Source organism: Populus alba, chromosome 3 (genome assembly GCF_005239225.2).
Source record: "Populus alba chromosome 3, ASM523922v2, whole genome shotgun sequence".
Taxonomy (NCBI): domain Eukaryota; kingdom Viridiplantae; phylum Streptophyta; class Magnoliopsida; order Malpighiales; family Salicaceae; genus Populus; species Populus alba.
The window spans coordinates 16,417,996-16,433,775 of record NC_133286.1 but is presented as its reverse complement, the minus strand read 5'-3'; the positions used below and the strand labels follow the sequence as shown (position 1 = coordinate 16,433,775).

Below are 15,780 nucleotides of genomic sequence, written 5' to 3'. Positions count from 1 at the left end.
CTAGTTTAGATTTTGTTTATGCCATTTTTTTTTCAAGCATGCTTATTAATTATGTTTAAATGTTTCAGTTTGACCTTATGATTATAGAATTGTTCAACAAACTTATATTTTTGCTAGAACATATTTAGTTTATGTTAATTTAGGATTATACTTTGTATAATCTGAAATTCTAAGATTGCAATCAATATATATAATGATTATTGAAACTTTACTCTGTTTAGTACGCACTATGCTATATATTTTCTTAATAGTAGCATATATAACCAACAATATTTAATTATAATTCTCATGCAATTCTTTTATTGTTAAATCAAACAAAAATAATAATCTGAATTAGATGCTAGATTCCATTATTCATGAGATAACTAGTTTCCGATGAAACAACAGGGAAGAAGAATCTTCCGATGAAAGTTGTCATATTGAATGATATACAGTACTACGTGTGCAATTTGGTTAAAGTAGGTTCCTAATTGAATGTGGCAATAACTAGTGCCCTCAGCTCCACGACAGGAACATGGCATTGGAATGGACAAATATGCAATTTAATAAATAGTTTTCTTCTAGAAAATGTATCCTTCCCGCAGATGCTGACTCGAATTTCATGCATCTGTCATTTTCCATGATGTTTTTGCTGTCTGAATTCTCTTGCTATATATCCAAGCAAGCAATCAGGCACTAGCTAGATTATCTTACTTTTTATTTTTGTCTGATCAATATTGTGATTAATAGGATGAAGTAATTCAAGACAAATTAAAATCAAGTTGATTAACTGTTCCTTGATTGAAGTCCACTTGCATGGTGGGGCTCCAATGCAAGACGTTGTAATATTGACGTGAAACTTTACTATTCTATGTGAACCCATGAAATCTTTTGAGTTAAAGATAGGTTTTTTATATGTTATTAAGATTTTAATAATCAAGTGATAAGAGATTTTAATCTCACCATCTTTTTATTCTCTCTAATTAAACTATAGTTTGAAGTTAAAAAAAGCATCTTATCTAATAAAATTAATAAAAACAAGAACAAGATCAATGGGTCAAGTATAAATTTTAAACCAAAAAAGTTTTAAATTAAGAGAATATATATATTGGATAGTAATATAAAATCATTCCTGAAACCAACGTAATATAAAATCACTCATTGAGTTTTGTCTACTATTTTAAGTTTTTTTGGGTAGAATTAATTTTTTAACATGATATGTATTAGAGTATTGATATTGTTACGAGTTTAATTTCTACTATCCTATTCTTTAAATTAATTAAATATTTCAATGTGAAATGATAGTTAGTTTGTGAAAATTTAAAACTTAAAATGTTTTTACTTGAAGAAATTATACTAAAGGGTAATAGAAAACTATTTATTAAGTTTTTCCCAACAACCTAATCTTTTATATCAAATTGGTTAAGCAAACACATTTGTTTATTATTTTTAAGAATTCATATTAATTATAATACCATAATGTTGATTTTGTGATTCACTAATTAAGCCTGATCATGCATTCAAGAGACGGGTAACTTTTTAACATTGGAAGTCGCCTTTCCTTGCTGGATTTGCAGGTAATATATATGTGTGGTCTATCATCTCTCCTCTTTGTTGATTCAATCCCCGCTTTCAAAATTCTTGAAAAAGACTTAAAGGTTAAGCATTACCTAGCAAACTATATATATATATATATAAAATTGATTAAGGTTGCCAGGCACGAACGGCCATGATTAGTAGTACTTCATATAAGAACTCTATGAATATTGACAATGGATGTGTTGTACCTTTAGCTGCCGCGCTGGGTTATATTAATTGTTGAGAAGGACCAGTGCTGATGATCTTGAATTTGGATCGATGCATTATTGCTGATTGATTTATAGGAGGTCCGTTCGTTCACATGGTGATCGATGCAAACTTACTTAGTCTCTTATCAGCAAGCAACCAATGATCTTAGCTGGTAAAGGGAGCTGTGAGTCATGGCCGCCATGAGCTAGCCTTGAACAGCACTGCAATATTTCAGACACCAATTAGGAGCCAATCTGGAAAACCTTCTTATTGCAACATGCCATATGGATAAAACCAATCTTACAAGAGACTCACTATTATATATATCCAAAACATTACACCATCCAAACAGATAAATACATGTCTGTCATCTTGGTCGCGCAATGTTGTGACTTTGGGTTTCTTTTCTCCTAGGGTTTCATGATCCAGAGCTGGAAAGTTTTGATTTGCTTATATATATTGATATAAGGGGCTTCTGGTACAGAAATGAACCTCGATGTGCTAAGGGCTTCTAGTACAAGTTTCGTTGTGGCCCAAAGTATAGGCTTGGTTTAGCTAGCTATTGTCGAGTGCCTCGGCTCTTTGGTCTTCCCATGGCCCGATCGTACTTTCCCTTTCACGGTAAAAGGAGCGACCGGCGGTTCGATTGCTTTTAAATAACTTTTCGTGTGATGTTAATTATTTTTTGACATCAGCACATCAAAACGATTCAAAAAATGAAGTAAAAAAAAATTCAAAATTTAATGAAACATAATTACAAATGCAAACATGTTCGTGATCTAATATTTGAGTCTTGTTAATTATTAGCTTAATGGAGAAGTGGCGTGTGTTTATCCAATTAATTCATTTGTTAAGGTACTTTAAATATAGGAATTCTAGTTGGCATTGGCTGTCGTGATTTCCAAAGTTGCTCCAAAATCAGAATCTTCGTTGGCAATTGCTGGCTCAAGGTGTAAACTAACTTGTGCCGTTACAGGAGGAAAGTTGCCCTACGGGATTCTAAATGCCACCATGTTAACCGAAATTGCAACCGCTCCCACTATATTTTTGTCAAATATTTAATTAATATCAACATGGCATTTCATTGCAAAAACTTTTATGCTGCTAAGCTGTAACTTGTAGACTAGCGGTATTTTTAAGTTAATTATTGAGTTATTAATTAATGTGTCGTGTCATCATATGATGTCAATAAATAAATAAAAATCATTAATTTTGTCCAACTTTCTATGTAGAAATATGAAGAAAATCAAACGGAAGCAGTCACTTTTCAGAGAAGCAAATTATTGTAATTGTTATTTTTTTTTTAATTAAAGTAATCATAGCGATCCCGCAATTATTACTTAGAAATAAAAAAATTGCTAATTTTTTTTTAATGAACCAGTTTTAATTTAAAGGCTGTATTGCAATATGCAATAAGTTGGATTAATTCCAACATGGTATAGAATGATAGTTATTATTATTATTATTATTATTATTAATGTGATGTCCAAGTTAGTTTACATGTATCTTGATTAATTTCACGAGTTTTGAAAGTCAACGACTATGTAAATCTTTAGCGGCCTTGTGGTTTATGAGACTCGAACTGGTGATTTCTGGAAAGCAAACCTAAAATCTGATTAGTTGAACTACACCTCTCATTATTAATTTATTTATTTTTAATTAATTTTTAAATAAAATCTATGTCAGCTAGGAGAAGAGTCCTATTGAGCAGTAATAAAAGAATATCTTAATAGACAAATTCATTTAAAATTAACCAGGCATGCATGCTAGTTAATAATATAAAGTGTAATTTATAAGATCTTACTGCATAGTTATAGGTTGAGCGCAATAATATTTCTCAATATTGTATGCATACAACACAGGCTATATCCAAAATATAGCAAAATATAGTTTATTTTATTTTATTGTTTGCAGGTCATATGAATTTATTTTTTAACTTAAAAAAATATCTAGGTGCTACTAATATTTTTCTAATAAAAAAATTTAAACATTATAGAGATTTACTAGTTATTTAATTTATTTTTTGACTTGTCAAGTCGAATGAATCATATTAATAAATCAAACTATAAAAAAATAAAATTGAACATGTCTATTAAGTTTTTTTTACAAAATCATACATAATTTTTAATTCAATTGGTGCTGGATGTGGCTGGAATATTTTGTCAATGCATTTTACAAGTCAAATTCTATAGTAAAATTATCTTGTTATAGCCGGCTATGATCATGATTATGCTCAAATTAAACTAAGAATATGTTGTTTTAGATTATTTTTAAAAATTTTCTAATTATTTTTAGATTTTTTTAAAAATTAAAATTTTAAAATTTTATTCAGTTTAAATTTCATTTACTAGGTTAGTTTTAGCTATTTTTTCAACATTTTGTATGTTATTTTTCTGATCATAGAATATATAAATTATTCAAGATTGTTATTGCTGGCATTGAAAGCTTATCTAATAATAATAAATATATAAAAGTTTGGAAAATAATTTTAAAAAATTAATTTTCATGAAACATGATCTAGGTTTATTATCTTAGATTTTAGATATTTCAAGAGAAAATACTGTTGAAAAGTGTTATTGTTTTAAAAAAAAGTTTTGCTCGTGCTATTTTTTTTTTTCTTTAAATCATCTGTGTTGATTGTGAAGAAATAGCCTTGTTCAAATCGTTTGGGCGGCTATCTATTTGTCGCTGGAAACTAACGTCTCTACACATACACATGGCAATCCTCTTTCTCCTACCGAAACATGCGCCTGGACCCCACACTCCTTTGCTTACCGTCTTACCGGTTTAACCGGTTTCGTGCCCACTATATAAGCCTAGTCAGGATCGAATCAGCAACGGAAACATCATCAAATCATTCATCCATTTTATTCCTGCCCTAAAAAAGGCACTAACTCTCTCTCTCTCTCTCTCTGCGCCTGCTCTTCATAACCGCAGACTTTTGAGAGGTTGCAGTAAGAGAAATCAAAAGAAAAAGAAAAATGGCAGGTGTTTCCAGGGTTGTTGCAGCTGGAGTTGCTCTTCTTGTTGTTTTTGCCATCGTTTTGCCCATTGTTCAGGCCCAAGCTCCTGCCCCTGCCCCTACCAGTGATGGTAAAGATTCAAAACTCTCTTTCTACGTTCTTGTTTATATGTATTTTTTAGCCTTTTAAGATGGTAAATCTCGGATCCATGAGAACCCGGTTTTCTTTACACACACACACACACACACACAATGTTTATAGATCTAGTTCTTGGTAATGTTTGGCTTATAATGCTGCAATTTAGTTTTTATGTTAATTATTCTCTTAATAAAAGCTGTTGTGGTCCCGTGTCCAGAAGAAAAGGAAAAGTAAGCTCATAGGAAGCTGATAGATTGAGATAGAGATGAAATGGAGACTTAGTTTCAGAATTGTCAAAGCAAAAATTTTGTAGGTTTTGGGAAATGGGATTGTCAATTTCTTTTACTACAGGAGTGCTGTGGATATTTTCTTGAAAGTGTGATTCAGTTTTGGGCTTGTAGGAATTTATTTGTTGGGTGATTTAGGTGAATAAATGGTACAGGAAGTTATTGTAACCAATTGTTTTTTTTTTAAAAAAATTGTTGGAATTAATTAGTACTATTTGTTGGTTGCAAGCATCTGTACGTGTTAAGGAAAATGAGATTGAATTATGATGCATTTGGCTCTTGCATTGAAGTTGTTTAGCAACAATGATTTATGGTCATGGTTGATAGGAAAAAAATTGTTTTTAAAAAAAAATTGTTCTCGAACAAAACTCACAACAAAATTAAAATGTCTCTACACTGTATCAAGGTGCCAGTGCATTTCTTCTTGAATCTTGCCTTAAAAGGAGAAAAATTGTTTTAAAAAATAAAATGATATGGAGGAACATGGAGTCGATCTATGGCTTTGTCCAAGAATTAATGGGAGCTTTTGTTTTTAATCAGGGACATCAATTGACCAAGGCATTGCGTACGTGCTGATGTTGGTGGCACTAGCACTCACGTACCTCATTCACGCGGCAGACTTATCCCACAGCTTCTGAATTGGTTCAAATTTGGAGGAGGTAGAATAGGGAGAGGTTGGGGCGGGTTAGATGTTGGGAATGGTGTGAATATATCTTTTATTTTCTTCTGTGATCAAGGGTCTTGTTTTGTATGAACAGAGTGTTTCTGACTTGTGACGACGAATTTGTTGTTATTGGGATTTGTGGTTGTTGCTAATGTCATCTTCTTGTTCGGAGGCACCCTAGCTCATGTCTTCCTTTGTTTCCATTTACCCCGAAAGATGATTCAATTTCTTGCTTTTTCACATTTCTTATTCCAGAAAATGCTTCATTGCAATTTCGCATGTGAGGGATTCTGTAAACATAGCATGCATGTCCACCAGCGTCTAAAAAAAATCAAGCAGGCTACAGAATTACAGCCTGCTTCAACTACTGTGTATGCGTGACATGACAATGATCATTCATGCATGCTAGCCGTTGCATTTTTGTGGGAGAGAATAGTTGCTGGTGAAAGGTAGCTATAGTAAGGTAGAAAATTGATGGTGGCCCTCCCTCATCTCTTAGTTTTGGGTTAAACAGAGCAGATGGAGACTTTTTAGGCTGTCTATTCTTTTGCCATCTATTTATACCAAGGACCATTGCTATTGGACCTGTGTTTTTAAAAATTTTTTAATTTTTTTTTTATATTTTAAAATCATTTTAATATTTTAATATAAAAAATATTTGTTAAAAAAATATATTTTTTAATATACTTTTAAAAAAAAATACCTTCACTTGTTTAGCATTACCATTTTTTTTTAGCATTACAGTTAAAAAATATTTTTTTGAATTTTGTTCAAGTTAAAAGAAACACACTCGATCTTGAAAAGACCAAACGAAGAGAGACTCAATCCAAATGAAATAGAAAAACCTAGCAGGTCTTTAATTGAATAAAGAAGTTTCTAATTTAACTGCTAAATAATAAATACTGATATTCCTGTGTAACAAAATCTAGGATAGCCATCCAGCATCAAAATTCCAAAATAAATAAATAAATAAATATTAATTCCCTTTGTTGCCCTTCATTCTCCACCAATCTTAATAGCAAAAAAAATGCAGAAAATAGGGTTTTGCATTAATCTGCAGCATCCAGAAAATTACAAGTCGGCTTTCTAACGTCCAAATGGATTCCCAGTCCAAATCAAGTGAAGGTAAGCGTTTTTGATAGGTTATAACGTTTTGTAACAGTAAAACTAGAAGATAGCCATCAGGCCTTCACAATTGAAGGGGAGAGAACAGGTATCTCAACACTAAATATCTGAAAAGACCTCAGACAAAAATCCCACCAGGCCACCAGCACAGAATCTCAATTAAGATTTCTTGAAGACTGAATTTGCTTCCTGTTGGTCCTGGTCAGCTAGCGAGAACTTCTTCACTTTCTGTACAAAAGTATCACTCATGAAGAACAGTTTAAGAAGGAAAGACTTTAGCACATAAATGTACAAGAAATCTTTATAATCCCGTAAACCATTTGAACAGTCATAAAATAAGGTCACTGACCAGAAGGAGTTGTGCCAAAGACATGTGATTGTTTATGAGTAAATTGCTTCTATAAGTCCCAGGTTGAGCATTTTTATGAAGGAGCTTTAACCAGCTCAGAGCTTGATTTTCAAGTACTTTTGAAGGCTTCATCAACATTTGAGCATGATATTCTTGAAGCAAGAATTCACGGTCACTAAGTTATATTTGGTTATCTATACTGTAATACCCAGTTTCATTAGTAACTTCTATGATATTTTGTTAGGCCCTGAAGCTATATAGCATCTTTTCTGGCACCTCACCAGATGCCAAATCAAGAAGAGGAACATCTCATCATGGCAAATTCGAATCACGCTACCATTATTCCCATGGAATTTCTTTAAGAAGTGAAATCTCCAACCTTATAGTGATAAATCCAGGGAAAATTTAAAGATCAATGAATTTTTCATCTGCCCCCGCCCTTTTAAGATATCCAAGTATCATACCCAGAGAGAATAGGGGAAATCACACAGATCCTAGCATTTGAACCAGGAAAGCAAACCCAATGCTCTCAAGACCAATCAGAGGCCACATTTCCACCCTTCTGCTATTAACAGACCAGGATAGCAGAAGTAACGCGACGATTTGTGAAAAAAGAGTTCAAATCCATATAAGAAATTGAAGAATGAAAGAAGATATAATGCAAGACTCAGTGAAAGGGAAGTATCATCAGTAGCAAGCTTGACATAGAGAAAAGCTAATTGCACAACACAATAGCATATAGTTTTGACATCAGAGAGGCCAAATTCATGGCAAGAAAGCTTCAAAACCAAGTGTGCTGCTCACAGTTTAATCCTCAGTTCCAAAATAAAATCATCAACTCAAAATCCCACAAAAATAAAGCTCCAAACAACTCCAAAGTTACAATGTTTTTTCACCTTTGAAGAATACATCTTCAAATCTGCCTCATTTCTATCAAAAATTTATATACCAATTTCTCCACGAAATAAAATCACCAAAAATCTCGAGTCTTTTCTATGAAAGGATAATCAATCTGATAATTGACCCAATACCAAAAACTATACTGACAATGATGGACACAATTCTTCACATCCAAAACCCATATGTAAAATAAAATAATAATAATAAATAACATCACAGAAATAAGAGCTAAAACACACCTTATTGAGAACACACTCTCTCAAAGTTTGCAAGAGACGGACACATTTGTCTTGATCATAAGGCGACTGAGCTACACAGTTTAACAGATTCAGTGCTTCCTCTGCACACACGGGCTTTGCACGCGCTTCCTCCATTTCCTGTTTTCTTTATAAAAAAATTGAGGTTTTTGGTGAAGTAGGATAAACCCTGTCAAGGTTAATTTTCCTCTTTTTGGACTTTGAACCGTAGCTTTGTTCTCGAGAAGACTTTTTTCTTTTTTTAAGGAAAAAAACCACTTTGGGACAGGCTCCCGCCGCGGCTTCAAGAAAACAGCTGGTTTCTCGAATGTTGCAGAAAACAGGCTTATAATGCAGAGGCCAAGTCGAGGTGTTTTTTGATGGGCCTATGGGGTCTTAAGTTTTGATTCCTATAATCGAATGGGATTTTATAATGGGCTTTAAATCTTTAAAATGTCCCTCTGATTAGGAGAAGGAAAACAGCCCCAATATTGCTTTTACAAAATGAATCCAAAAATAGGCCCATCACTGAATATTGCATCAGATAAGGCTAGTTCACTAGCCCAACAACACGATTATCGTATATTGATGGGAAGGATTGGGGAACCTAGTATGGAACCCTGTTTTTTTTTTTTTTTTTTTTTTTTTATTCTTTCTTTTTTGAGTAATCTTTGGATTAGTGAGCTGGGGACAAAAATCACGGCCCAAATCCAAACAGATGGTCCAAATAATGCTTTATATTTAAAATTGTTGAAGAATTGATTTCTAGATGTGCACGGGGCACCTGTCCTGTATCTTAAACTCATCTTATTTTTACCACTTGAACCAGCAATAATGGGACGATTGGCGGGTTGGAACATAATATTTAAATTTTAAAAGGTTGTTGTGTGAAAAAATAATCAATCTTTTTTGAAATTTCTGAATAGATTTAAAAAAAAAAAAAAATAGAGTGACTAAGCTTCATCACTAGTTGGTGAAATACTAAGATAATTTACACAAACTTTCTTGCAAAAACCCCTATCAAAATATAAGACCTTCCTAAGCTTAAATTAGTAAATATAAAAGAGAAGATGAGCAATACAGTAGGTGAGAGAAGCACAAAGATAAGATTCGCAATGCAGCTATGTGGCTTGCATGGTAGGTTAATGGGCTTAGTGTATTAAGTCTCGTTACGTAGACTTGTTTTTGCGTTGTATAGCTATTAATGCTAAGTGATTTGAGCTATTTGTAGACTTTAATTATATCAAGTTATCATATAAGGAGTGAAGTAATGATTGAAAATCACATCGTGGTGAGTTGGAAAAAAAAAAAAGTTGTTAAACGTTGTGTTCATTAATGGAGAGATGGAACAGTACATACTTATCATTAGTTGTGATGTTTTATTGTCATAGTTTTAAGATCCGCCTGATCCAAGGTCCGGATTTCAGATTTTAACCGGGTTATTAGGTCATTTTTTTTTAAAAAAAATAAAACAACATCGTTTTAGTAAAAAAAACAAAAAAAATAAAAGTCAACGGGTTTGCAGGTGTCTCACTAATTGATTTTCTTGTATATCAAGTATACTCCCTGGTACCATTTTTTCATATGCTTCTATTTGGTATTGTATTACAAACAAGGGATGGACAAATTTTGAAAAAAAAATTATTTATAATTATTTGTTTATGTTTTTAGCTTTGTTTGATATACTGGTATGATAAAATAATTTTAAAAAAATAAGAAAAAAATACTTTAAAAAACAACTATTATCACACTTACAAACACCTCTAATAATCAAGAATAAAAGAAGTCATTCTTGGCTGAAACAAAAGAATAGCAATAATTTATTTCCTGTTGAAAGGTTGTTGGAAACATTATCTTATGATCATAGTTGTTGAGTTCATGAAATTCCAGAGGCCTGCATGGGTACTTGGTAAGTGGCACAAGAAGTGCGTGCTCGAGAAGAGTGCATGCATTTATATCATCCAGCACACTTCATGAGATACCATAAATTACTATCTATCTACCACTTGCATATCCATCTTAATTTCATTTCCACACATATTTGTTCTCTTCCCTTGAATTTGACACCTCTTGCCCTACTTTTCCACCCACGATAATGCGTCTTGGCTTCTTTTATTTCAATTTGAGAAACTTGACTGCCACGCTTATACCCAACTGGGTGCCTGTACTGCTGGAGGAAAGGGAACGCTGCGATTTTTATGCAGAAATTAAGAAAAAAAACCCATAAAAATCTCACGTGACCACCGAGCACGACTCGCTAGTTGAATGCAGCTTTGCCCCCTTGTTTGCTCATCTTTAAAGGGGATGTTACAAGAGGGAATGTGATGGACAATATTAGTTATACAACAGAGCTACATGTGTAACCCAGGCCGATACATGATGAAGGGAATTCTTAGACCCTTTTTATAGCAATTTAATTAGCAAGGTGTCCCCAAGGACGGGCGTAACGTGATGATAAAAAGCTTGTGCAGATCTCAAGTTCGAGTCAGGATATACACTTCTTGTAAAAACCTAGGACAAGCAGGATTTTAAAAGTGTCCTCAAGAGATATAGTGTGATATTAAAGGGCTTGAGATCTACATAATAGATCTTGAATTCGAATCAGGGCTTGCATTTATTATAAAAACTTGGGACAACCAAGATTTTACTCGTTTAGTTGGACTCACAAAATGTGTTTTTTAAAAGATAAGGTTTCCTTGAATCCAAAAAAAAAAAAATTAGCAAGGCGTGTTCTTTCATGAGAGAGTGCACGTAGCATCTGGGTTTTCATGTGTTGGATTCATGGTTTTACTAATAAAATAAAATGGCTATCTTTGAAAACTTATTTACAAATCCATCATGCATGCGATCGTGTTTCTCTCCTTGTTAATTAAGATTTATTTTTCAGAGTTTAAAAATCCTTGATGCTATCGTGTTTCGCTCCTTAATATTTACAGATTCTTGTCTGTTCACTTTTTAGAGTTTGGTTTGGTTCAACACATTCAATTTATGATGGAAATCCCTTGATATGTCTATAAACTTAAGAACTATGACATTCCTTCTTTAAGGTATAATTATTATTATTCTCCATACACACCTATTTTACCACTAAATGTGTTTAGTTAGTCCATTTTTCGACAAAAAAATAAATAATATATATATAGGCAGAGTGCAAGGTGGCTCCAAAAGCAACCTACTAGCTTGTGAAATAAAATAACAACAATTTTTGGGACATGGAAGATTAAGAGGCCCAGTTTCGATGGACTAGTAAAAGGGAGAGAAGGGTTACTCTTATCCAAAATGGAGGGTCCAAATAAGCACAAAATGTGGTACTGTGCCAGTAGGGCCACAACATTCAAAACTGTACCATAACAGCTGTGATGGATTAGCGGACATATTGAATTTGATGTACTGTTATTTTTTTTAAAAAAAAAATATTATTTTTTTTATTTTTAAATCGTAGATGTAAAAAATAAAATAAAAAATTAATTTAATATATTTTTAAATAAAATATATTTTGAAATGTAATATTAACCTTGTTGCCATCTTGCTGCACTGAACGAGGTGATACAAGAAACAAAACCGTTAACCAGACATATAAGAAGATCCTCTCAGATTGTTTTCTTTTTGTGTGAATCGGCAAAGTTTGGATTTATTTGTAGCCAAATCTATTCAACAATGGATCTGACGTGACCTCCTCCTACGTATTCAATAATTTTTTATATATATTTTTTTTAAAAATCTAAGTTTATATATATAAAAGCTTTACTCGGTTAAGAGGTGAACATTATATTTTAAATTATTCAATTTTTTTATATAAATTAAAATAACAATATTTACATAATTTTCTATTTAAATATTTTTTTTTAGTTTAATTTTTGAATTCATGAGATTAAAATTCTCAAAGAAACGGTAATATATATCACTTATATATATATGCTATTTTTTATTAAAATTATTCTATTATAATATACTAAAATATAAAAATTATTAACAACGTCATCATCTTTTATCACTCTGCAACGAACATTTATTTTATCATGAAAATAAACATGCGGTGTAGTAATAAGAAACATAAGTCTACTCTGACCTAACCCCTTTTTTGGTTACTGCTGCCATGGCAAAAATCTGAGTCACTAGAGACACGACCACTAGCCTTACTGTGCTTGACTGATCACTACTCCGCTAGCTATCTGGTAGGCTGCAGCTGCTGCCATTCCTTACCTTTAACTGTATCCTAGATGCCGTCGATTCTCGCCAAAATCCTATAGCTTTTTTTTATTTTCCATTTATTAATGTTTCTTCAAGATACCCATTTGAATAATTCTTCTTTTAAAAAAATGAACATGTCCCACGTGTCAAAGTTCAATTAGATTACAGTGAAAGGTAACATGAGAATAAATTATATTGGATTATTAAGATATTTTTAACCCCAAATCATACCATGTAGTTAGAGTTTCTTGTATTCAAATTAAGTTCATTTCAATTAATTTTTAAACATTTCATCTATTTTTAAATTATTAAGTTCATGAAAAATTATTTTTCTTGTTGTCTACTCTAAAATTCAATTATGCATGCTGAAGTGGTTGATTTAAACTCTAATAAAATCAATTACTGATATCAGCTATGTTTTTTTAACAAGAAACATTACAATTTTACTAAAACAAAAGAAGAAGAAAGCGTGATATAATTTCTAGTTAATTATTACTTTTTAAAAAAATACTAGAAATATATCAAAATAATAATTTTAATTTTTTAAAAAAATATTTTTAGCATTAACATATTACAATAATTTAAAAATATAAAGAAAATTTATTACTTTCTTAAATAATACTTCGCTAATTCGATGCATCGCTAAATATTTATTCGTCCAAATGTCCTCACTGGACAGAAAAGAAAGGAAATCTAGAAGCCAACAAAAACTAACACAGCAAAGTGATATAAAAAAAATAAAAATCACACGAGGCCTTCATGACTTTATTCGAATTGTACCTTACATTATTTTGGCAAGATTGTCTTCCACTAGCTTATAACATGTTTTCTCTTTTCAAAAACAATGGTGACCAGTCACGTGCACTGGACATGTGCCTTCTCAAAGGTCAATAAAACGTCACAAAAGGCACACGTAGCCAAACTCTACCATCACCGTTACTGTGACGGAGTTAATTTTTATATTACTAATACTCATATTTCACATAATAAACTCTTACATAAAACAAAAGGGAAATAAAAACAAAAAACAAACAAAATTGGTACAGCTGCTACATGGGAAAAAACACGACCGATATATGCTTCTCGCCGAAACAAAACTGACGGTGCCGGAAAAAGCAATGCCGATACGAGAAATGCCGTTCATATGTTGTTATTGCCATCTTCAAATGGCTATAAGAGAATCCGACCAGAACAAATCACCAATATCTTGAAAATGGTCTTGAACGTTCCAGCTAGATAACCCGAACCCGAAATCCAAATCCATGTCCCTAAAATCATCATCTTTTAAAAACCCACCATCAGCAAAAAATGTTGTTTCCTCAAAAATACCCCTCACTGAACCCTGGCATTCATAAATGTCGGTTGTTGGAGGAAACAGACTGTCGATAGAGGAATTATGCTCCGAAAAGTCGGAAAAGTTTTCCGATACACAGGAACCCTCCTTTACTTCCCGGACTTCATTTCCGGTCTTTCGAGTTTCTCTGCTTGAACCGAAACTTTGAGACTCGGCTTCTTCACTAAACCGGAGCACTGAAATTGGAGAGCTAACATTAACATTGTCATTGTTAACATTGTGGTTGCTATTTGACTCATCACCGGATATGTACCCGGACGTGGCTGCAGCCGGTGAACATCTCGCCGGAGGAGTGACAAAGTTAGTGAGCGCGTCAGCTCCACGCAACTGAATAGCCGCATTGTCATAAACCATAGCAGCTTCTTCAGCAGTATCGTAAGTACCTAGCCACAGCCGTACACGTCTCAAAGGATCTCTAATCTCGGCCGCCCATTTCCCCCAAGGCCTTTGCCTCACCCCTCTAAACTTCTTCCCCACCACCCCCGTCGCCGGCAACCGTCTCGCCTGAGACACATCAACGCGAACCTTCTTCCTAGCACTCCTCGACGGTCTGGCCCTCAAACCGGTGTCGCTTGTGACACAATCAGCGGTTCTTGATGGGGGTGCTGATGGCTCTATCGTAATTTCATTGACAAACTTCTTGACTCTTGTCGCATGTCGCTTACGAGAAGAGACTCTTGAAACCTCGTTTTCTTCGTCACTTGAAGAGTCAGTTGCGTATGTGTCAGTTACTGATATCCGCACAATCTTTGGTGGTTTTGAGTATTGGACCGGGTTTGACAAAAATGGGGCTGTAAGTTTGGTTTGGTTTCTATGCTCAGTAAACTTGACTGGATGATCCATTTTCTTGATGGGTTTCTTTTTTTATCGCGTGGCAAAGCACGGAAAATGAAGCCGGGAGTATACAGGAAGGACGGGTGCAAGAATACAAGAAAGACCCAAAAGAAGATTGAGAGATTCTTTTTGAGACTGGACACGAGGAGAATAAAGAGAAAGATAGGTAGGAGATGGATATAAAGAGACCCTGTTGTGGTTATTGAAGGAAGAGAAGCTTCAAGGAAAGTTACAAGAGGATTGTTTAAAGACACTAAACCGGGAAGAGCTATAAGAGTAGAGAAATGAGAACATATGGCGAGTGAGGGAGTGATACTGAAAGGGAAAGACAGAGGAGACACCAAGAACTACGGCAGTAATAGAAAGAAGCAAAAGTGAAAGTCTCTTTGAAAGAAAGTTGGTAGCTTTACCGGAGAGAAAAAGAAAGGGAATAATAAAGGAATAAAATGTTTAGAATCACCAGCGGTACTGCCTTCTTCTGCCGCCGCCGCCGTTGTTGTACAGACAAACTGCTTTTGCACACAATCACTCAGAGAAGGAAGTGAAGAGGAGATTTTGTTAAGGAATCAGAGGAACACAAAGTGTTTTTCTTGGTACTAGAAAGGAAATGGGAGGATTCAAGAAACGAGAGAGAGGGAGAGGGAGAGGGAGAGATAAGAGAGCCAGCACAGTCGAGTTTGTGGGTGGATACCAAAACAGCTCTTTTATATAGGATCCCAATTAATCCGTAACACCCATTAACCCGGTCCGCTATCCCTATTTAATTTTTTAATCTTTAATTTCCAAAATTTTTGTCTGGGCTTGCTTCATGTTAGTCCTCGCTTGATAAACTAAATTTCAATTCAGTCTATTGTTTTTTTATGTCCGGCTGAGCTTGTGGATATTTTCAAATGACTTTGCTACAAAGTCCTTGACAATTTTTAACAAGACCTAGTAATTAACTTATAAAATAAAATAATTTTTCATTCGTAA

The 15,780-nt window shown here is 33.5% G+C and overlaps 2 protein-coding genes across 2 annotated transcripts; one reads left to right on the top strand and one right to left on the bottom strand.

Annotated features, from left to right (window-relative positions):
- The first annotated feature begins 4,595 nt into the window (after positions 1-4,595).
- LOC118034999 (arabinogalactan protein 41) lies at positions 4,596-5,994 on the top strand. Its single transcript, XM_035040483.2, has 2 exons — positions 4,596-4,860; positions 5,696-5,994. The coding sequence occupies exons 1-2, from the start codon at positions 4,749-4,751 to the stop codon at positions 5,791-5,793; spliced, it is 210 nt and encodes a 69-aa protein (XP_034896374.1). The 5' UTR covers positions 4,596-4,748; the 3' UTR covers positions 5,794-5,994.
- Positions 5,995-13,349: 7,355 nt separating this feature from the next.
- LOC118034990 (ethylene-responsive transcription factor CRF1) lies at positions 13,350-15,475 on the bottom strand. Its single transcript, XM_035040472.2, has one exon. The coding sequence runs from the start codon at positions 14,815-14,817 to the stop codon at positions 13,783-13,785; it is 1,035 nt and encodes a 344-aa protein (XP_034896363.1). The 5' UTR covers positions 14,818-15,475; the 3' UTR covers positions 13,350-13,782.
- Positions 15,476-15,780: the final 305 nt, after the last annotated feature.